This window comes from Caretta caretta, chromosome 7 (assembly GCF_965140235.1).
Source record: "Caretta caretta isolate rCarCar2 chromosome 7, rCarCar1.hap1, whole genome shotgun sequence".
Taxonomy (NCBI): domain Eukaryota; kingdom Metazoa; phylum Chordata; order Testudines; family Cheloniidae; genus Caretta; species Caretta caretta.
Window position 1 is genome coordinate 3009994 of NC_134212.1, and position 24689 is coordinate 3034682.

The window sequence follows — 24689 nt, forward strand, 5'->3', positions numbered from 1 at the left end:
CTTAATACTTGATGCCCATTTGCACTGGTGCATTCATCAGCCATGTATGCAAATTTTTTGAATGTGGTGAGAGAGTTCTTCACTTTTTGACTGTTGAATCTTTCACTGTTGCACCACGTGCTTCTAGCCAGTCAGTTTCTTGCAGAAAGATAGTGAGCATTTGCTGGTCTTGTTTGGAACCAGTGTTCAACTTCAGGATGAACAAGTGACCATGCACTTAACACTGGCCTCCAGTTTGCAGTGTGCGGTATCTCTTGCTGAAATAGAAAGTAGGAGGCCACGGCCATGTTTGTTCGCATGAACTGTGTTGTGTCTCCAGCATTCTTAACAACCTCATTAACACTCACCGGTGTTGTCCGTGGTCAGTGGAGACTCAGAGGTGCTTTTGCATGAGTTCACCTCCCAGGTGGGGGGCAAGAAGGTACCTTGCTCGTTCCTCCAGCTGCTCACTGTTCGCTCTGGCCACTGTTGTTCATTGTGCCACCGTTCACTCCATCGCTCTGTTGCCAATGGCCCTGCGCCGTCACCTTCGGCTGCCACCTGCCACTGTGACCTCTGCGAGTTGGTCTGTTGAGATTCCACCAGTGGGGGAACTTCGCTGCTAGTGCAGACTGGGCCGTCTCTTCCACAGAAACACTGTCCCACAGCAGGTCTAAGCACTTAGACCTGCTTATCAGTGATTTCAGCTGTAGTGGTCAATTAACAAACCAAAAGACTATCTATGGCAGAGGAGGGCAAACTTTTTGGCCTGAGGGCCACATATGGGTATGGAAATTGTATGGTGGGCCATGAATGCTCACAAAATTGGGGATTGGGGTGCAGGAGGGAGTGAGGGCTCTGGCTGGGGGTATGGGCTCTGGGGTGGGACCAGAAATTAGGAGTTCAGGGTGCGGGAGGGGGGTCCAGGCTGGGGCAGGGGTGTGGGTGGGGGGTAAGGGCTCTGGGGTGCAGGAGGGTGGGACCGGGGGGTTTGGAGGGTAGGAGGAGGATCAGGGCTGGGGCAGGAGGTTGGGGCACGGGAGGGGATCGGGGTGCAGGCTCTGGGCGGCACTTACCTCAAGCAGCTCCCAGACGCAGCAGCATGTCCCCCCTCCGGCTCCTACGTGGAGGCGCAGCCAGGGGGTTCTGTGCACTGCCCTGTCTGCAGTCACCACCCCTGTATCTCCAATTGGCCCTGTTTTCTGGCCAATGGGAGCTGTGGGGGCAGCACTTGTGGTGGGGGGCAGCATGCAGAGCCCCGTAGCTGTCCCTACACATACAAGCTGGAGGGGGGACATGCTGCTGCTTCCAGGACCTGTGAGGAGCATGCCCCCGACCCCACTCCCCGGCAGGAGCTCAAGGACCGGATTAAAATATTTGAAGGGCCGGATGTGGCCCCCAAGCCATAGTTTGCCAACCTCTGATCTATGGAGCCTAATCAGCTCTGTCTTTAAACAGTGGCGAGGGGCAGGTCAAATAGTACTTGTGTTTCAGGCAGACTGACGGGTTGGCAAACTATGGCTTGGGGGCCACCACAGCGCCTCCTGCTGTTCACCCTGGGAATTAGCTCAGTTCATGTGGAGAGCCCTCTGACAGTGGTGTCCCATCCATCTCTCGCCCTAGATTGGCGTCTCCACCCGAGTTGCTCCCAGCTTGCGGCATCCTCTTCAGGACACTGCCCTCTGGCAGTGCCCACTGCTCCAGTTTCACCCCCTTCCAGGGGTTTGGTGTTATCAGCAGTCCTTCTCTTTGCCACAGCCACAATGGCCAACCACACCCCAAAGTCTAACCCCTTTTGGCAGGGGTCTGGTGCTGTCCGTGATGGCCACTCCAAATGGCCAGTTGGAAGTGCAAGGGGGGAGAAACAGGCCTACACTCTACTCTGGGTCCTGACCCAGGGACCTTTTGGCAGCAGCCTTCCTGCCTGCCCTCCTTCTCTCCCTTTGTCCATCTCTCTCCCTGGGCCATTTCCACTTTGGACCCTTTGCACCAGCTAGGCACTTTTTCTCAGGGCCCGCAGCCCAGCAGGTACCGGGCTGGAGTCCCCTTCTGCTCCCCCCGCCTGCCCAACACTGCGCTGTCCCTCGTGCTAGTCTCCTCACGCAGGAGACAGACCTTCACCCTCTGATGGCCTGGGAGAGACTGCCTGCTCCCTTCCTGGGCAGCCTTTATATAGGGCCTAGCCTAGCCCTGATTGGCTGGCTGTAATACTGGCCCTGATTGGCTCTCTAACAGGGCCTCTCTGATTGGCTGCTGCCTTGCGCAGCTGCTCTGGTCTGTTGTAGCCCAATCTGGCATGGGGGTGGGGCACCGCTCCACCACACAGACCATCAAGCAAAACACCTGTCCCCACCCTCTCTCTTGATGCCCTCAATCAGCATGGGCTAAGTTCTACTGCCCTTTACTCCTACAATAAGAACAACAACATTTCATTATGTCCCTTCCCACCACCCCTGCATTCAAGTGATTTGTAACCCAACCCCAGCCAAAATCTATCACTTGGGCAACACAGCTCTGTTTGCTGGATACCTAGGTAGATTATTATTGTAAATACAATCTGGTCCTGAAGCCTTTCTCCCCAGCCCATCACTAGCTGTCAGGGAGAGCTCATTTAGACTTTGCTTACAATTCATAATTTGAAATTATTAGGTTAGCTAACTTCACCAAAATGAATGCACTGACATGGTCATAAAAAACAACAGCTGTATAAGGAAGCTCGTCTGTGTTCATACTTTTGAAATCTATTATACTTTTTTCAGATACACGTATTTTATCATACACTTTATATGCTTTTAAAGTGTGTATTAATGTTTCAATTTCAATTCAAATTTCCAAACAATCACTAATTTGGCAACACTGCATGTAACTAGTTCACAAAACTGGGGGTGGGGGATGTTGGGGAAGGGTGAGGTGTAGGGAAATCCCTGGGGAACTACAATATACAAGAAGCACCTGAGCTATTGAAAAAAGAAAAGGAGGACTTGTGGCACCTTAGAGACTAACAAATTTATTTATTTGAGCATAAGCTTTTGTGAGCTACAGTGCACTTCATCGGATGCATCCGATGAAGTGAGCTGTAGCTCACGAAAGCTTATGCTCAAGTAAATTGGTTAGTCTCTAAGGTGCCACAAGTCCTCCTTTTCTTTTTGCGGATACAGACACAGGGCTGCTACTCTGAAACCTGAGCTATTGAGTAATTCCAAGAACAGGCAAAGTAAACAGCCTTGGAGATCATGTTAGCACTAATCTCCTGATCAGCAGCTTGTCTTTGTGACTAACTTGCTTGCCAATGACTTGTTGTCAAGGTCAGGAAATACTCTAAAAGGCAAACAAAGCACATATGCTGGTGGGGAGAGGGCAAGAGCTCTAGTTCCCAGAAGTTACCTACTACAGGACAGGCCTAACAAAGAAAATAACAGAACGCCACTAGCGGTCACCTTCAGCCCCCAACTAAAACCCCTCCAACGCATTATTAAGGATCTACAACCTATCCTAAAGGATGACCCAACACTCTCACAAGTCTTGGGAGACAGGCCAGTCCTTGCCTACAGACAGCCCCGCAACCTGAAGCAAATACTCACCAACAACCACATACCACACAACAGAACCACTAACCCAGGAACTTATCCTTGCAACAAAGCCCGTTGCCAATTGTGCCCACATATCTATTCAGGGGACACCATCACAGGGCCTAATAACATCAGCCACACTATCAGAGGCTCGTTCACCTGCACATCCACCAATGTGATATATGCCATCATGTGCCAGCAATGCCCCTCTGCCATGTACATTGGTCAAACTGGACAGTCTCTACGTAAAAGAATAAATGGACACAAATCAGATGTCAAGAATTATAACATTCATAAACCAGTCGGAGAACACTTCAATCTCTCTGGTCACGCAATCACAGACATGAAGGTCGCTATCTTAAAACAAAAAAACTTCAAATCCAGACTCCAGCGAGAAACTGCTGAATTGGAATTCATTTGCAAATTGGATACTATTAATTTAGGCTTAAATAGAGACTGGGAGTGGCTAAGTCATTATGCAAGGTAGCCTGTTTCTTCTTGTTTTTTCCTACCCCCCCCCCCCCAGATGTTCTGGTTTAACTTGGATTTAAACTTGGAGAGTGGTCAGTTTAGATGAGCTATTACCAGCAGGAGAGTGAGTTTGTGTGTGTATGGGGGTGGGGGGGATGTGAGAAAACCTTGATCTATGCAGGAAATAGCCCGACTTGATTATGTAAAGAGTTGTCACTTTGGATGGGCTAGCACCAGCAGGAGAGTGAATTTGTGTGGGGGGTGGAGGGTGAGAAAACCTGGATTTGTGCTGGAAATGGCCCACCTGTTGATCACTTTAGATAAGCTATTACCAGCAGGACAGTGGGGTGGGAGGAGGTATTGTTTCATATTCTCTGTGTGTATATAAAGTCTGCTGCAGTTTCCACGGTAAACATCTGATGAAGTGAGCTGTAGCTCACGAAAGCTCATGCTCAAATAAATTGGTTAGTCTCTCAGGTGCCACAAGTACTCCTTTTCTTTTTGCGAATACAGACTAACACGGCTGTTCCTCTGAAACCTTTGCTCTTTTTGATCATATCAAAGCACTCCTCTCCATTACAATAAAGCCTAAATATAAGCAATGGCTTCAAGCTAACATTTTGTACCTTAAGTGAAAGAATGGTGAAACCTTGGAGCCAGGCTGCTAAAGCAGAACCAAGTCAGCAAAGGGCGAGAAGCAATAAAAGCAGTGATGGAATTCAGAGAGACAGATGGGCTAGAGGGCCATTAGACTGCATGATGATATGTAAAATGCCAAATGTACATTACCTTCCAGACAAATTCTAGGTATAAAGGGCATGTATGTGATCATGAAGAATAGCTGTTTTAATACAGAGTCTTCTAATGACATCTAATTTGTTTCTATGGTCAGGATGATTCCCTTTGACATCTCCAGAGCTGATGGAAGGGAGATTTCAGGAAAATAAGTGACTGTTAATCAGACCTGGGTATGATGTTTATCCTGCCTATCTATTACCCATTGAGCTACTGAGTTAAGATGTGTTGTGTATACAATACACAGAAAGTATAGTAAGGTCTTAGAGATTTCATATATTGGATTGGCTAATATCATGCAAGCTCTGAAAGGGCAAAAAATATCAGAGACAGTGGAGTTTCCATCAAGGGAAATACATATGATGCAAAGATGTGGAATTCCATTTACCGATTGAAAAATGTGTCCGTTTTGGCTTATGGACGTGGGATGCACTTAAGAAATATGCAGATGTGTTGCCAGCCACTTTGCTACTGCACTCATGATAAGGATGTCAAAATGCGAGACCATTACAGCATGATAGGATAAGCCTCATGGTTCACTGAGAACACGATGAGTAGCATCAGTAAAAGTGGAAGCAATCTCAAATACTAGATAATGTAGGAAAATACCAGAATATTAGGCCCTCGGTACATTACATATTCCAAGACCAGAAGTGGATATGCTAAAATACCATGAGAAAGGATGTTCTCACAGTGTTTACAGCTAGGCCCACAAATCTCAGGAGAGCCTTTTTCCTTGAGATTTCCAGATGATTTGATTTTCAGTCTTCAGTTCTGTAGGTTCAAGCAGTATACATAATTTGGATATTCTTCACTTCGCTGAACTGAACTCCTTACTCTGAAATTTTGAGCTTTCCACAGCCCTAACAACCACCATATGTGACAGGGACATTACACAAGTACCCATACACCCTAGTAATAAATCGCTGCATGGGGAAGTACACTAAGACCCATATATGACTCCTACTTTGGTATCCTCAGATGAATGTATTTCTGCATAACCAGGTGCAGTTCAGTTTACTGAACTGACTCCCTCAATTCTTTGCATTATCCCAAGACAGATGAAGAAAGGACCGACCTGTGCTCATTGGCTAGTGGAAGAGTCAGAAAATGCCTTGTCAGTTAGAAGGGAAATGTTTTTTTGAAGAATTATTTTGGCAAGACCAGAATGAAGTTCACAGCCTATGGGAAGAAGACATTTCCACCAAGATGAAAATAGAGAGGTAGGCACTGGGGGAAAATAGAATCATAGAAGATCAGGGCGGGAAGGGACCTCAGGAGGTCGTCTAGTCCCATCTCCTGCTCAAAGCAGGACCCTCCCCAACTAAATCATCCCAGCCAGGGCTTTGTCAAGCTTGACCTTAAAAACTTCTAAGGAGGGAGATTCCACCACCTCCCTAGGTAGAGCTCCTTTGCCCTCTAGTGCACCCATTTAGAGCCAGATTCTGTCCTGTCTCACCCACATGGACTTGCACAAGATGTAAATAGGGAAGAATCTGGCCCTTAGAGAGTATAGACTGTAGCAGATTGATCTACCAGCAGGCAACAGTATGTTGCCATAAGGTACTGTATAACCCTGAGGAATGGACTCAGGACTTCAGCTTATTAACTCTGCATGCTGTTAATTTTCATGGAGAGACTCATCCAATGCCCACTGACATTGTTGGGAGTCTTTCCATTTACTTCAGTGGGCACTGAATCAGGTCTTAAATAACTTTCCTTGAAGAGTAAAGTGGGAAGCTGCTTTCAGGAGGTTCTACAACTGTGCGCTTTTAACGAGTCCTCCACTGGGCTTTAAACATAACGAGGCAGCACGAGAGCTTCTGTCAGCACTTCAGCACCTAGATGCGCGACAGTCAAAGCTACAACAAACCACTCACTGGAGATCTGAACTCTAGGTTTGTTTGGCTAAGCTTGCGGATTCACCATTGTCCTCCAGTTTGGCCTGGTTGAAAAGGAAGCTAGAGCGCTGTGGAGAATTATGCTTAGCTGCTTCCTTTACCCTCCAGAATGGCAACTGAACACGACAAGGTGTTCCTGTGTGCTGAAATGATTGAATGCCATGTGCTGAATGAGATCAGCAAGTCAAAACATCGTTCCCGAAGTGATTCTCTTGCTGTCGGTCTGAATATCAGGGGGAGGAGAACAACAGATGGTGCAGCCGGAATACTGCTGCTGCTTTAAGCATTTTACAAAATCTCCAAGTCATGGACTAATTCAGACTTTAGTTTGGATGAGGTACAATGCAGCAGGCTCAGCAGCAGCACCAGCCCAGTCCTTTAACTTAGGTGTATTTGATCCCGAAGAGCGTCTGGGGATTGGAGTCTCAGTGGCGCTCTCGTTTTTGCGTTCCCCTTTTCCCATCATGTTTGCATTTCTCACCAATCTAGGCAAGGAGCTTCTATCTAGACAGAGACTAGAAACTTGGGAATGGGGGAGAGTAAGTCCGGTTACAGACACAGAGCCTTTCACCTGAAATTAACTGCTCTGAATATGGTTTGCATTGGTAGTAACTGTTTATGGAAATAAGATGGTGGTCTCAGTCCAGTTACTGAGGATAGAGTGAGAGTACACAGGGTTCTTCATCCCCAAACACATCATAGGTGCTAAATGACACCATTTCTAGCAGCACTGGTAGATACTGAGGATCTCACTGACAGGTAGACTGAGTTTCATTCACTCCTCTAGAGAGGTCTCCTTCAAAATAGGCTGAGTCACCCATTGGATGGACAATGCTGGCATGTCTCCAGTCGCCAAGGCTATCAAGCCAACCTCGACATTCATTAATAATGATGGTAACACAAGCCTGTTTTTTTCTGTTCTCTATGCACAGCACTGGAGAGCCCCACACCCACCGCAGTAAGAGTGTTATCACCCTCCACCTAAGGCAGGATGATCATTATTTTTATTATAGTAACAGCTAGTGGCTTCCACTGAGATCAGGGCTCCACTGTGTTAGAGGTTATACAAACACATAGTGCTCCTTAACCGAGGTGCTCTGAGAGTGGAGAGACATTTCAGGATAATGTCTTCAAGGTCTTTAATATAGTCACCTCTGATAGTTACATAGTGCTCACGCTCATTAAATCAACACAGAATGTAGCTCTTTGGTAGAGTATATCCATTGATGCACAACTGAATCAATCTTTTGTGTCATACTTTCACAGCAGAAAAGAACCAATCCTCTATTGTAAAGCAGATATTTAACTCCCTTAAATTCCTTGATGGTTAAATATAAAGATCTCATTCTCTTTTAAACCAAATGAAAGAAATACAGGTGACAATATGCATGTGTTTTGATTAAAGCCTTTTCCTAATAGCCATCCAGATCTTCCACTGAAGTTCCAATCTTCAAGAAACAAACAGAATTCATGGATCAGAATGCCTCAAGATTGATATGAAATGGCTATAAACCAAGAGTAAAATATAAAGGGCCTGATCCTGTAATTGCTTTAGGAAAGAAACTTAACAGTCATGTGTAAGTTGTCTGCAGGGTTGGGCTCCAAATAATTTCAGGAAGATGGGAGGATTAAAAAAACATGCCTTTACTCTTCACTGTGACAAAGTGGCATGTTGGGGACTCGTTCATTAGCAGTCCCCAAGAAATAAACAAATCCCAGGGAGTCTCACTGCAGAGACAGAGGGAAAGTGTATTCCTCAGCCAAAATGGTCCAAATCTAGTAGGTTTTTTCATTACTAATGATTCTATAAATATTTAAAAGAAATCAAACAGTGGCTTCTGAAGAATGCACTGAGATATATACGCCTAATTCAAGTGACTTATTGGAGGAAACATGTCAGGAAAGGCATTTGGGCATTGGATGTTTTTCTTTCTCTTCTTTTGTGATTAAGTTTTCCAACACTGAATCATAAAGAAAGTGTAAATGTGCAACCAGAACAAGAGGCTTCATCCAACACAGCCTATTGGTCAATCCCAAAAAACATACCAAGCAATAAAGACTTGTTACAATTCAGGGCAACTGCACCTGTATTCTCCCTCCATGGACAAGCCAGGGCATCCACTCTAGGCTCCGAGCTCCTCAGCCATCCCCCCTCTTGGGTAGAGACACACATCTCTCTCTACCTCCTGACTGCAGTATTTCCAGGCTGCACAGTTCCCTGCCTTCACTGTGTGTTCCACAGTAAGTTAGTGGGCCTGCATTGCTTTCTTCTCAGAGGCTATAAACAGTGTAATTGCCCACAGTTAATCCACCACACAATTCTTTCTAAGCAAGCACATTTATTCTGAAGATAAAAGCATTCAGGAGAAAACATACTGCATGCTAATACATACTGTATGCATGCTAATAGCTTGCCACAGGTCCCCGCATCCCCAGCTCCAGGCGTGGCTTTGGCAGGTGATCCGTCCTTCGACCCACCAACAGTTTTCTGTGGTTACAAGCTCATAACAATTGTTAGCTCAGAACGGCCACCTGCGTAAATCTGAGAGTCCCTCCTTTATACAGTTTGGCCCTTTGATCTTGGGGCACTGGGAACAGGTAATTAGCAAACAATTGTCCTTCCTTCAGGGCGTAGCTTCAAAGTGCTGGGTTTTTGCATAACCAGAGGCCGGCGGTGGGGGGGAGAGACTGCATTTACCTTTTCCTAGCTATTTCCCAGGAATTCCACTTCACACTATTGTCCCAACAGTTCATTGTCTGCCACATTGTCCAATATAGTTCTTTGATCACCCAGACCCACAATATTACAGAACCTTTGCATTTAATACACTGGACTCCAAAGATACTTAAACCTAATTCAGTGAGATCTCCCAAAGTACAGGGAATTGCATCTGTCACAGACACATTATCTGTTACCTTTAAATATTCCCCTTATACCTTAAAATACTGTCAGGAGACGGAATCGCTGAGCCTCACACCCAAATGCAGGATAAATAAGATTTACCTAATGGAGCTCAACCTATTGAAGTCCTGATTCCCATTCCTCTGCTCAAACCGTTACTCAACAACAGAGATATTCATTCCCAAGCCAACTGGGGAGAGGAGGGGGAGACATCAAGAGGATGCAGCTCCTTTCCAACATCTTGTCTCCAGAAATCCTAGAGACTGATGCCTCAACATCTGGGCACGTTCTTCAATTGTCAAAGAGGGAAGAGTGTCATGGGACTTGCCAGCAATCTACTGAGCATAAACAGATGACAACGTGTCACCGTCTGGAAGGCTCTAAACCAGTTAAAGGTACTTTGGAGACTTACGTTAGCTTGTGTTGAACCAAAGCTGTGAGCAGGACTTTGCGGAGAATCCTACACAATAGTTACAGAGCATTTGCTTATCTTGCACTATGGCTGGGTTTGGTGTACACTTTAATGAGATGTCCCTGCCAAAATGCTTTGTTGGATTGTGATAAGTAGGCTGAGCAGCATGTATACACAGGCTAGATGTGAATGGGGCCTTGGGGCAATTACAGAATACTGTCTATGTTTGCAATCCAAAATATAGCTACATTTATCAGCCTCCCATACGTAAACTAAACCACACTTACAACCAAGCTATTGATTGACCTCAGACTATGTTCCAGAGGAGTTGGGATCTGAAGAACACTCCAAGAGCCTTATCTCCCCAGTTAGCAGTCTATCTGTTACAGAGCTGCAGCCTGCCAATACATAGTGATCTGCTGACCTGTCAAAGATCTACACATGTGGAAGATCCTACTAGAGGCGATAAATTGATCCCTGATAGATGGATCACTACCCGCCGACCCGGCGGGTAGTGTAGACATACCCTAAGCTTTACCTGCTTGTGTGGGTTTTATTTTTAAAAACTGGAAAATGTCATTGTAAAACAAAACTAAAAAAAGGCAGAGGAACTTAGGGACTGGTGTAGTATCTAAAACTATTTTTAACACCTTTTAAAAATATGGATTAGATTTCAAGTTTGCTGATATTCCTTTAATCACAGCGGTACACAAGTACTGCCATAATGAACTCATTTGGTCTACTTGTGCATTGTTGGTTACATGTGTTTTCCAGGGTCAGAGCCCCCATCTACCCCATAACTCTCACATACACATTATTGTCCAAGCTGCCATAATCATCGTACCTAGCCATAACATTTAGAGAGGATCCAAAACATGGCATCACATTTTTCATCGTGTAAATAACATTCTATAGGGAAGCATCAGCATAGGCACATCACAAAAGGAAAAAAAGTGCAACAGCAGAAAAATATCATGAATTCATCCTAAAACAGATGGCATGGTGCTGAAAAAAGTTGGCATTAATAATTTCCAGGAAGGAATACAGTTTGTATATTTAAGATGCAATCTCTTACCAAGCAACCAAGAAACATACACAAAAGTGCGTTGATTACAATTTTCATTTAACTCATTCAGATTGTTATCAGCTGGGAAAGTAGTAATGCCTAGTACAAATGTTCTTTAAAAAAAACACAGGGATTACGTAAAAATGTAATTGATTATGGCTCCAATCCTGCAATCGGAGCCACATGCATACGTATATCAAAGACACACACATCTATTCTGATTAATTTTGATCCCTGGGGCTGAACTATGAGCTTGCCACAAGCCCCGAGCAAAGGGTGTTGCTTTGTTGTGCGGCCCCTGGAGCAGGCCAGGAGGCAGACAGTGACTCTGAGATTGGTAATCAGCCGCCAGGGTTTCTCTTTGCTCTGAGGGGGAAGTACCCTGCACCAGGTCTATGGCGAGCAAAAGGTATTTTCCTCACAGTGTTGGCGCAGCTATGCTGACCCCGTGCAAAACTCTGCCCATTCCCCCACCCCGACCTTCCCACTCCTGCTTGCATGCATGGGGGACAGAACGTGAGACTGTGTCTTCCCCTGTACAACTACTCACAGCAAGGGTAGCGCACATGAGCTTGACAGGTCGCCCAACACTTCTTTACAGCCTTATGCATTGCATAATTTGATCCTTCGCTTGCAAATCCATACACTATCCTGCCTGGTGTTCCGTAATTGCCAGATTCTTTGCCAGCAGTTTAAAAAAGTCAAATTTGGTTCACTTTAAATACTGCCAGTTTATCTAGGGCAAGACCTGGTTCATTAAGTTGATTAAGCTGACACCCGCTTTGATCTAACAATAAGATCTATGAGACCTACCTCATCGTAGACACTGTCATTTCTGCTGAAGTCTCCAACCTTCCTTGGAAGAACATGGACATGAACGTGCTGAAAATTCAAAAACAACAAACAATGGTGATTATCTAGATAATTTTTGTAGGCTGACAGTGATGTTTTCCTGACATCCTATTACTACACACTGGCTCCCACTGTATTATTTTCAGAGTCAAAAAAATGTTAACCTGTTCTATAACTGTATTGCAAATCTTCAGAGACTGCATAAGATGAAAAACATGAGAAAGCAACTTTGCTGTAATATGAGCATTTGAGTGAAATGCCAGAAAGTTTAGGAATTATTCAGAGTTGTCAGTCTGAGTTGTATTTAGCCAGCGCTCTGAAATGACAGCATATTTTAAAGCTGACTGTTGTGACATTGAAACTGACAGGAATAAGAATTTGCCAACTTCGGATTGCAGTAGAAGGTAGACAGCAGGTGTAAGCCGGGGGGCTGCAGGGGCAGGGTTACACAGTATTGGCTCAGCAGAATTCTGAGAAGACTATGGGATAAAGGAAATTCTCCTCAGACTCAGCTGTTCAGGTAGCAGTGGTATTATGGGGAGGACACATGGCGATGTACAGAATGCCTAACAGCATGTACTTTGCAAGGCTGAAAAAGACACGTAAAAGTTTTGCTTTTACATCATCTTCCAAGAAAGTGGAACCTGAACGTCGCTGGTACAATCTGTGATGGAGGGCCCTGGTGGCATAAAACCCACTGGGTGTCCAGGTTCTGGGAGTGCAAAGTGCTCACAACCCTTATGAGGACGAAGAGTTAAGGGAGGAGCATAGCCCGAAAGGGCGTTTGGCCAGAGCAGTCACAGAGCGCAACAGTCCTCTGCAAAACTGGTGGAAATGAATGATGTCAATGGGAGTCTTTCCATTGTCTTCAATGGACATGGGATTGGGCCCTAAAGCTCCCTCCATATTTGGCAGAACCTCGGTGTTGGTAGCTGCAAGAGCACCACCCTCCCACAAAAGCGTCTCTTCCTGGATGCAGTTGCATTAGCTGCCTCCAAGAGGTGTGAGGTATTGTTGACATCAACTGCTCGACTAAGATTGGCCCTGTTGTACTATGGAGAGAGAGGGGCTGTATTTGATCATGAACTCCAGGGAAAGATGGGTAAATAAATCATTTCAAATAATGAAAACAAGGGGATAAAATTCAAAGTGAACCCCCATCATTTAATAATTATTACTGCTAAGAATCTCACACCTGAGCTTGTGGAGAGCTTAAGACTAACCTTGTGCATGAATAGACTGGCAAAGAGCAAGCCAGGCTACCACAGTGTATTTCTGCATCCAAGAAGAAGTGCTAAGGTGAATGCATATGCAGACCAACTGAGAGAAACTCCTACAGGATTGAAAGCCTTTTGCCAGCTGGCTCTAAATTCAATCAGGAAGCCTATCACAGATACTGCTAATTACCTATTTGTTTGCACCAGTACTAAGTCCCAAAGTTCAAATATGCCTCTCGATGAGAGAGCTAGAGAATGTGAGGGGGGGGGAAGGGCCGGGGGACAGAGAGAGAAAGAATTAAAGTCTAGCTGCAGCAGCCTGTCCATCTGTGGCCACAGCAGGAAACCTCACAATCTCTCTCTCAGATATCTCCACGGCACCCATCTGAGCCTATACTGGAAATTCTATCACAGCCATGGAATATTGAGCATTTATATAACGCTTTCCAATTTGAGCCTTTAACAGTTCCTCTCCTCTCCCCCAGTCCAGCAGGTAGCTAAGTATCGTTATCCGTTCACAGTGGGGACACTCGGATGCAGAGACCCACACTCCTCCCTGGTGTAACTTCTCTGCAGTCAGTTAGAAACTCACTTCTCTCCCTGACTCCCTACATAGCATTAGGCACGTCATGTCAGTCAGTCTGGCCCAACTCCATCTTGGATTCAGCCCCATTGACTGCAGCAGCAGCTGTCCCAGGGAAATTCCTGTGACTTGTACAAAGGGAGATTCAGGAGCTGGAGACAGCCATTCCCAGCAGGGAGCCACCCTCTGTGGGCTCCCCTGCCAGCAGGGAAGCCACATGAAGAGCATCAGGCCAAACTCCCATTTGCATGGGCTTTTCCATGATGGAGGGGGCTACAAAATGGCTTTTCTTTCTCTTTTCCCTGCTCTCTCTCTCTCTTTTTGTAACCCGTTCCTGTATTTGTCATTGGGGAGGGACAGCGAAGGGTCCTAGTTGGACTAGGATTTAGTTGGGGATTGGTCCTGCTTTGAGCAGAGGGTTGGATTAGATGACCTCCTAAGGTCTCTTCCAACCCTAAACTTCTATGAGTCTACAACCAACTACAACCATCCCGATGTGTAGAAAGAATAGTAAATATGGCAGGCGACCAGCTTGGCTTAACAGTGAAATCCTTGCTGGTCTTAAACACAAAAAAGAGGCTTACAAGAAGTGGAAGATCAGACAAATGACCAGGGATGAGTATATAAATATTGCTCGGGCATGTAGGAATGGAATCAGGAAGGTTAAATCACACCTGGAGTTGCAGCTAGCGAGGGATGTTAAGAGTAACAAGAAGGGTTTCTTCAGGTATGTTGGCAATAAGAAGAAAGCCAATGAAAATGTGTGCCCCTTACTAAATGAGGGAGGCAACCTAGTGACAGAGGATGTGGAAAAAACTAACGTACTCAATGCTTTTTTTGCCTCTGTCTTCACGAACAAGGTCAGCTCCCAGACTACTGCACTGGGCAGCACAGCATGGGGAGGAGGTGGCCAGCCCTCTGTGAAGGAAGAAGTGGTTCGGGACTATTTAGAAAAACTGGATGTGCACAAGTCCATGGGGCCGGATGTGTTGCATCCACGAGTGCTAAAGGAATTGGCGGATGTGATTGCAGAGCCATTGGCCATTATCTTTGAAAACTCATGGCGATCGGGGGAAGTCCTGGAAGATTGGAAAAAGGCTAATGTAGTGCCCATCTTTAAAAAAGAGAAGAAGGATGATACTGGGAACTATAGGCCGGTCAGCCTCACCTCAGTCCCCGGAAAAATCATGGAGCAGGTCCTCAAGGAATCAATTCTGAAGCACTTACATGAGAGGAAAGTGATCAGGAATAGTCAGCATGGATTCACCAAGGGAAAGTCATGCCTGACTAATCTAATTGCCTTCTATGATGAGATAACTGGTTCTGTGGATGAAGGGAAAGCAGTGGACGTGTTATTCCTTGACTTTAGCAAAGCTTTTGACACGGTCTCCCAGAGTATTCTTGTCAGCAAGTTAAAGAAGTATGGGCTGGATGGATGCACTACAAGGTGGGTAGAAAGTTGGCTAGATTGTCGGGCTCAACGGGTAGTGATCAATGGCTCCATGTCTAGTTGGCAGCCGGTATCTAGCGGAGTGCCCCAAGGGTCGGTCCTGGGGCCGGTATTGTTCAATATCTTCATTAATGATCTGGAGGATGGTGTGGATTGCACTCTCAGCAAGTTTGCAGACAACACTAAACTGGGAAGAGAGGCAGATACACTGGAGGGTAGGGATAGGGTACAGAGGGACCTAGACAAATTGAAAGATTGGGCCAAAAGAAATCTGATGAGGTTCAACAAGGACAAGTGCAGAGTCCTGCACTTTGGATGAAAGAATCCCATGCACCGCTACAGACTAGGGACCGAATGGCTCGGCAGCAGTTCTGCAGAAAAGGACCTAGGGGTTACAGTGGACGAGAAGCTGGATATGAGTCAACAGTGTGCCCTTGTTGCCAAGAAGGCCAATGGCATTTTGGGGTGTATAAGTAGGGGCATTGCCAGCAGATCGAGGGACGTGATTGTTCCCCTCTATTCGACATTGGTTAGGCCTCATCTGGAGTACTGTGTCCAGTTTTGGGCCCCACATTACAAGAAGGATGTGGATAAATTGGAGAGAGTCCACCGAAGTGCAACAAAAATGATTAGGGGACTGGAACACATGGCTTATGAGGAGAGGCTGAGGGAACTGGGATTGTTTAGTCTACGGAAGAGAAGAATGAGGGGGGATTTGATAGCTGCTTTTAACTACCTGAAAGGTGGATCCAAAGAGGATGGATCTAGACTATTCTCAGTGATAGCAGATGATAGGACAAGGAGTAATGGTCTCAAGTTGCAGTGGGGGAGGTTTAGGTTGGATATTAGGAAAAACTTTTTCACTAGGAGGGTGGTGAAACACTGGAATGTGTTACCTAGGGAGGTGGTGGAATCTCCTTCCCTAGAAGTTTTTAAGGTCAGGCTTGACAAAGCCCTGGCTGGGATGATTTAGTTGGGATTGGTCCTGCTCTGGGCAGGGGGTTGGACTAGATGGCCTCCAGAGGTCCCTTCCAACTCTGTTATTCTATGATTCTATGATACAAATCCTCATACGCAGTGCCTAGATACGGCCGAGCTAGGGGCACCAGAAACAGCCCTGAGTACTTTGTGCAAAGCATTATACGGATTTTGCCCCGGTATCACTTGCTGAGTTGCAAATCAACCCCCAGTGATGAACTGCGGCAAGATTTTTAGAACACATGGCTAAAGTGTAGATTGAAGCCCAAAATCAAAATAGTTTTGCCTATTTGTTTGGTAGGAAATTTACACACTGCGATATGGTGTTAGCTTCAGTCCATAAGAAGCCTTTGCTCACTGGAATAGAATCATAGAATATCAGAGTTGGAAGGGACCTCAGGAGGTCATCTAGTCCAACTCCCTGCTCAAGCAGGACCAATCCCCAATTTTTGCCCCAGATTCCTAAATTGGCCCCCTCAAGGATTGAACTCACAACCCTGGGTGTAGCAGGCCAATGCTCAAACCACTGAGCTATCCATCCCCCCCGTCCCCCCCATTGGAACCTTGTTTGAAAATTTGACCAGGAACATGAGACAGGAATGGGACTTACTCCCATGAAGCCTCTAGGTGCTACCACATCACAAATGTTCAACAAATTCATTTTCCCTCTTACACACCCAGTTGGGTTTGACCTGTGAAGAATCTATAGGCCACACACACGCCCCAGATCATACTTGTATAGACTAAGACACAGACACTAGTGCACAGAAGATAAAACATGCACAAAACCCAGCCCAAGTAGAGTTTGTGTATTTAAAACCCCTGAGGTTTCTTTTTTTCAGAGGAACATGAATCATGGTCAAAAAGTTGGTCGTGGCAGGGATCTGAGACAGGACTCACTCCCTTTCCCCAGTAGTTAGGGGGCGATCAGCTCATCACTCCTGTGCAGGTTACTCTGTTCCTCTGTTTAGTGCCTTATTTCCAAACAGTTTAAAACCACCATTAGCTCCTTTCTCTAAAGCCTCCAGTATAGCATGCGGTGCCGAGACAGAATGCCAGACTAGAGAACCGTGCATCTGTTCAGCGAAGGCAAATCCCATGTCCTTTTGGCAGGGCTCCTTCAGCTAGAAATCTCTTGTAGGATTTCGAGAGAAGTTACAGAAAAAGTTTCAGTTAACAAGGTAGTCTGAATACCTCTCCCTTTTTTCCTAGACTGCCCTAAAGAAAGCTGAGGAATACCCTATTGTTTATGCTGAAAACTATGGAGAAAAATAATAATCAGGTTACAGCTGAAGATGCTTTTTGTAGGTTAAAACCTGTTTTTTAAGTAATACATCAGTGATAGTGTACTGATAGTTTATTATACTAATATATCATGAAAATGATAGTGCGGGTATGATGTATGAGTGCAATACATCATCTGGGCATCATTTCTCTGATGATCTATTGCTCAGAACCACACTGCAAGCTGAAAGTTGCTCATTGGTGCCACTGGGCCTTCAATTTTACATTTGGAAAATTAAGGCTTTTTAAGAGAATGGAGCTTAAAGGTTGTGCTGGAAATTTCACGAGACTAGAAAGCTTTTTGGGTGCTCTTTCGATTTAAAATATACACTATATTCTGTAAATAACCTGCCATTCAATTTCTTTCCTCCTGGAACATACAGGTCTTGATATTTACCTGACACAGGTAAGTTTGAATGCATTTCTGTCCATTTGTCTATAGCCTTATATCAGCTAGCTAGTGGTAGATAAAGACAAACAGAGCTATTTTTAATAGTCATTTTAATTTCTGTGGAAAAGTGTCCCAAGGTGTATTTGGGATAGGTACTATATATGACAGTGACAGACAATCTGGGCAGTTCAAGTAGGAACATGATACAAACCTTATTGAAATCAATGGAAAGGTGCCTATTGATTTCAATGGACTTGGAATCAAGCTCTAAGACTGAAAAAAGCAGTAAGATACAGTGCACGATGACTTGCATTGTAAATGTTTCCTAATGTGACCCTCTACCCAGGAAGGTTGCCTACTATTAGAATTAAAAAGGAGAAACACAAAAGATATAGAATCATAGAATCATAGAATATCAGGGTTGGAAGGAACCTCAGGAGGTCATCTAGTCCAACCCCCTGCTCAAAGCAGGACCAATCCCCAACTAACTCATCCCAGCCAGGGCTTTCTCAAGCCTGACCTTAAAAATATCTAAGGAAGGAGATTCCACCACCTCCCTAGGTAACTCATTCCAGTGTTTCACCACCCTCCTAGTGAAAAAGTTTTTCCTAATATCCAACCTAAACCTCCCCCACTGCAACTTGAGACCATTACTCCTTGTCTTGTCCTCTTCTACCACTTAGAATAGTCTAGAACCATCATCTCTGGAACCCCCTTTCAGGTAGTTGAAAGCAGCTATCAAATCCCCCCTTTTTTAATATGCCAATTGTATTAAAAAAACCCAACCCCCACCCATGTTTATACCAGCATCTGAGCCACTTAAAAGCAGTAGGACAATTTCATGGTTTGATCACCTTTACTATTTGCATTATGTCTTTATGGAACGTGATATGTTGTAGAACAAAATCTATCTACCATATTTAAAAACCAAGGGGTATGTTGTTTGGACAAGGTAACCATGACCAAGTAAGAAAGCAGGCGTTTGACTGCAGATATCCCAAATATGTTGAGGGTTTTTTGATTCTGAAAAGAACACAGAGGACAATCTGAATTCTCCCGACTGTTTGTGTAATAGAGTCAAGCAGGAGCACCGAGGTGCAATTACATCTGAAGGAGTTTCCTTCTCTTCTGCTTGCCTGAGAAAATCAGGGGATAAAATAGCAGCGTGGACCTGGAGGTGCCATGTGGTGAGAAATATCTGGGACAGGGAACTTACGCCGTCTTTAATTTGCCTTCCAATTTAACAGCCTTCTGGGTGGGGTTTTTTGTTTTGTTTTTTTTTTGTTCTTAATTTTTTCTTTCACTAAGGCCTTGATCCAGCAAGGCTCTTAAGCACAGGCTCAGCTGCAGCATGTGAATAGAACCATCAAGTTGATTGATTCCAGAGGACAAGTCACATGCTGGAAATTACGCACGTGCTTTACTGCGTTGCTGGATAGGGGTCTACATTTGGTTATCGGACTCCACCGGACGGCCAAAGACTATGTGCCAGATCTTCCTGTGTGCCCTGGCTGCTCTGAGAGGCTCCAATGGCACAGAACATCCCTACAATATGCTGCAGAGCCATCTGAAGTTTCTCCCTGGCCACAAAGACAGAGTGGGCCTGTGTATAGAGCACTCGACTGGGGCCCTGTCCTATACCAGTCAGGCTTCTGCCGCTTACATTGGGCAAGTCACTTAACATCGCCATACTTCAGTTTCTCCTCCCACCCTTCATCAGTCTTGTCTCTTTAAATCACAAGTTTTTCATGGCAGGAAGTGTTTCTTTACAGCGCAGCACAAAACAACCCTGATTTCATTTGGGGCCTCTAGGCACTCCTGTAATAGAAATAATAAATAATAAAAGCAGCTCATGCACCTCCCTCCTATCTACAGCCTGGGGCGAGGGCTATGACCAGTGGCATCCCTATGTCTGGGATCCCTGAACTGCACTCTAGGGCCATGGGCAGATGGCATAACATAGAGCAGACCTGAAGTTGCTCTACTTTACACAGGTAAAATGGCCAAATGGCTTCCAGAATAGGGAGGGAAGATGAGAAGATAGGGTGGAAAGGTGGCTTTTAACTTCCTTCCTGAGCTGCGGCTGAGTTACGCTCAGGAGCTGGTCCTATGTCTTCTTTGCCTATAAAATACGACGCAATGTCAGATTCGGTTACTTGCTGGCCTCAGAGCCTCGTATCAGGTTCACGAGGTTCTCTTCCAGTTAATTTAGCTCTGGGGAGAGGTAACAGATCGACAGCCCTTGGAAGCTGAGGTCCAATCTGAATTCATAAAAAAAGTGCAGTCAGGGGAGCAATCATGCTCATGCTTCTCCTGCCCGCCCCAGAGTAATTAACGTGCCCCACTCTTTTTTGGAAGGGCCGCAATTAGCAAAGAGAACCGGTCAATCTCTAGATCCTATGGCCTTCCCTCAGCCCTGCCCCACTCCGCCAAACAGTTTCAATCACTGCTGAGCTGTCTTTTCTTTTTCTTAAAAAGTGCTCTTTGATTTCACATGACTTTGATACAACAATCCATAGTCCTGACGTCAGGACAGAGATGAGTGAACATACACCGGCGGTACTCGGTGTGTTTAGCTACTGCTTTTGTTTCTGTTCGGATTCAGCACAGGGAACCATAACTACGTTCCAAACACCAGTGTGTGCCAGTCACAGAAGAAATCCTCCAAATGCTCCTTTTTTACGACCTTCAGAAAGTAATGCTTTTTAGACTGCAAGCTCTCTAGGGCAGGGACTGCCCCCCCTTACCTTTGAAAAGTACCTACCACATTTTAAGTGCTCCCTCAATATGAAGAATGATCAATAAACAGCAGTTACTAATGGTGAGATTTATCAGGCTGCATGACAGGAAGCAGTGACAGCCCCATCACTTGACACCCAGAATGCCCTGTAAGAAACAAGCCTGCATGGGCAAGGGAACTGACTAGATCCAGCAGGTCTTTGCCACCTCCAACATTCGTGTTTCAATGAAGAAGTCTTAGGCTCAGAACTATGCAAAGTTTTCAATGTGACTTTGGAAGTGGCAGGCTGCCTAGGTCATTCAAGAGTGTGCTAATCTCTCTAATATTGAAATCTGGCAAAGAGGCAGGCGTTTGTAGGAATTATACCTCTAAAGGAGAGTTCCAGTGAGCAACAGCTGTAAAATATTTGCAAAAATCTTAGCCAAGAAAACTGAAGCCTGTTTTCCTAGAGATAATCCATCCTGCTCAGGTGAGTTTTGTTTTAATATTATAAGCCATGCACAAAGTGATGCCTATAGCTAAGGTGGTGTGTGTGTGTGTATATATATATATAGAGAGAGAAATATGTTTGAATAGCCGATCAGTCCCCTTGCACTAGTTACAGAAATGTCTGTTGATAGGCTAGAAATAGCTTGCAGAAGTGGATGTTGAAGGTGATTTTGTCAACAGATGGAATGCTAAAGACAGGTGTTGAATCAGCCATCATTAACATATGGCACCGTGAAGGATATAGAAGATCCCTGTACTATTTTATGACTATTATGTGTGCCATTTGCCTGGTTGTTATACGGCTCGTTGCAGGGTTACAAGGATAACTTCCAACAGGAAAGGAAACAATCGCCCAGCTAAGAGTTTGTAGCGCTCATCAGGGGCTATTAACTGTAATAAGTTACATCCAACCACCACTGGTGGGATGCATAAACTGGTTCAGGAGGCCAAGGACAAGGGAACAGGAACCCTGAAGACAGAGAAGGAAACACAAGGGTGGCATGGGGCAGACTGTCCCCCCAGACCCAGAAGTGGGGGTGTCTGGATGAGCTAAGCCTATCTACATTTTGGTAAAACAAGGTGTGAGAGGTAATATCCTTTATTGGACCAACTTCTGTTGGTGAGAGAGGCAAGCTTTCAAGCCACACAGAACTGAGAACCTTTCTCAGACCTGAAGAAGAGCTCTGTGTGGCTTGAAAGCTCGTCTCTTTCACCAACAGAAGTTGGCCCAATAAAGGATATTACCCCACCCACCATCCCTCTCTAATATCCTGGGACTGACATAGCTACAACTACACTGCATATAGATTTAGGTTAGACAATTGCTCACAGGCCCTCTGTGCTTTTAATCCGTTTCTCTTGTTACGCTTTGATTCCTTCTGGTTTGTCTCACTGTATTCTTACATCGGTCACAGGCCCCAAAGGGAAGCCTCAGAGGGCAGCCAAATCCACTTGGGCCTGCTCTGCAATCACAGCTGGTATCCGGGGTTTGCAGTCAAGGACCCAGTCTGGAGTGAAAGAAAGGTGAGATTCCACTGAGGCAGGTGGAGGCTCAGAGCCTGTCCCCTGTGCAGGCTGCACTCTCCGGCGGTCACAGGTACAGCTAGCCCTGATCTGTGACAAGCATTACAACCTTCCTGGCAGATAAAGGCACTGATCAGGAGAAGCCACTTTCCCACTCCTTACTTAGCTGTACTCTGCCACCTGCGATATGCCTCAGGCGCAACGTTACAATCAAAGGGACTGTGGTTGGGAAAAAAGCCCAGTTTTGCTGACAGCACTTTCTTGTTTGCTTGAGAACTTCTGCCGTCCATTCCAAAGACACTGGATTTTACAGGAGGAGAAAAAGCTTCTCCTGACAAGATTCACAGCAAAAATTCCAGAATAATATCCAGCCTCTGAGTAAGACTGAGAGCGGGCGACAAAGGGTAACACACACAATACTTAGATAGCAATATGAAAAATAGGGCAATTCTCCCTTCTTGTAAATTGGTCTTCCCATAGCATATCCATTTGTTACTCTTGACTAACTACTTGATTAGTTGGCCCTGTAACAAAAGCACTCTATAAAAGAAAGTTCTGAACACCAGTAGGTAGTTAGTTACTAGAAAAAGCTCTCTCTACTGGCCCATAAAAATATGTAGCATTATCTGTCAGTTAGTAGGTTTAGTAAAGTAGTTGTTATGCAATGCAAACAACGTCAAAGGTGCAGCCCTTCCCATTCATCAGTTTCTAGCAAGCCCCACCTCCGTAGGTCTAGAGACCAGGCATCTACAAATTCTTGGTTGGTCACCCACCCCCAGCACTGGTTTTCCCAGGGAATGATCCTATAGCTGGAATAATGCTCAAGAAGGAGAGAGAGAGAGAGAGAGAGAGAGAGAAGTGAGGGAGCCAGCAGTGGCAAAAGGACACCCTGAAACAGCCACTCTGTGTAAGATGAAATGTGGATGGATTTTAAAAATACTACAGAGGAAGAAGCAGCAGCGGGATCTGGCCCCAGCCTAGAAGTGGGGGTTGGGTAACCCTGTTACATTGACCCCAACCACTGCCTCCTTTCCCCCTTGCTGAGCTCCCCAGTAGTCACACGTGGGCTCTCATGCAGCAAATAACAACCTTACTCAGAGTCTGGTTTATTAAAAGAATGTTAAACCGGTTTATCCCTGCCTCTGCCATCCCTATAGCCCCTTGCTGGGATCGATAGCTCCTTCCCAAAACCCAGATCCTGTCACCTGATGCTTTCTACAGCATCTTAAGGATTCTGCCCTTGTCCATCACAGCAGGTAACTCCAATCAGGCCTTTCTATCTAGCTGGTATGAAGAGCCCCTTCCCAAGTCCTCTCTAACCCAGCATCTCCTTCCCTGGTCCCTCTGCCTGGGAGAGCTTTCACCAAGCTGTCTTCTTCTCAGCAAACTCCTTGAACCCTCATTAGCTGCCCTTGTATTTCCCATCAGGCCTGGGTCCTGGTCACAGGCTCCCATCACAGGGTGCCAGCACTGAGAGGCAGAATCAGCCCTCGCGGCTCACCAGTAACAGAGAGGTTACAGGCATGGGTTGCAGGGAGGACAGTGGTGCTTTCAGCAGTGAGAGAGCACAGAGGAGAGAGGGAAAGCTTGGAGGGGAAGATACTGAGTCTAGTATTGGTCATTTAGGCGTAAAATGATGGTGAGACATGCAGGAGATGTCAGACGTGCAGGGGGGATTGGATTAAGGGAGACAGGCTGGCAGTTGAAAGTTAGAGTTTGAGAGTCATCCAAACAGAGATGGCAGCTGAAGCTTTGTGAGAGCATGGGATCACCTAGAGAAAGGGTGTGGAGACAGAAGAGGACCAGGGAAACAGCCCTGTGGGAGAATGGGGGAGATCTCCAAGCAAGTCACATGATGCTTTTGCTTTCTCCTTGCTTCCAAGGACTCAGCTGCAGGGTTGTACTCAGACAGTTAACCTGAGCAAAAAGAAAAGGAGGACTTGTGGCACCTTAGAGACTAACCAATTTATTTGAGCATAAGCTTTCGTGAGCTACAGCTCACTTCATCGGATGCATGCAGTGGAAAATACAGTGGGGAGATTTTATATACACAGAGAACATGAAACAATGGGTGTTACCATACACACTGTAAGGAGAGTGATCAGGTAAGGTGAGCTATTACCAGCGGGGGGGGGGGGGTACCTTTTGTAGTGATAATCAAGGTGGGCCATTTGCTGGAAATGCTGATTATCACTACAAAAGGTTTTTTTTTTGTTTTTTAACCCCTCTCCTGCTGGTGATAGCTCACCTTACCTAATCACTCTCCTTACAGTGTGTACGGTAACACCCATTGTTTCATGTTCTTTGTGTATATAAAATCTCCCCACTGTATTTTCCACGGCATGCATCCGATGAAGTGAGCTGTAGCTCACAAAAGCTTATGCTCAAATAAATTGGTTAGTCTCTAAGGTGCCACAAGTCCTCCTTTTCTTTTTGCAGATGGAGACTAACACGGCTGCTACTCTTAAACCTAATCTGAGCAGCCACTCACACTGCTAGTTTTAGCACGCTAGCTAGATCAGAGCTAACATGTGTGTACATCTGCCAGAGCTGGGAATGCCACCTCCCAGTGCCAGCCTAGCCAGAC

General features: G+C 45.5%; 1 protein-coding gene across 12 annotated transcripts in view; it reads right to left on the minus strand.

Annotated features, from left to right (window-relative positions):
- Nucleotides 1-24689, minus strand: part of FHIT (fragile histidine triad diadenosine triphosphatase) — a 1109638-nt gene that overhangs the window by 144221 nt on the left and 940728 nt on the right. For all 12 annotated transcript variants that reach the window (XM_048859001.2, XM_048859003.2, XM_048859006.2 and 9 more), the window contains one exon: nt 11909-11977. In XM_048859001.2, coding sequence (XP_048714958.1) covers nt 11909-11977 — 69 coding nt within the window. The remainder of the gene's footprint in view (nt 1-11908; nt 11978-24689) is intronic.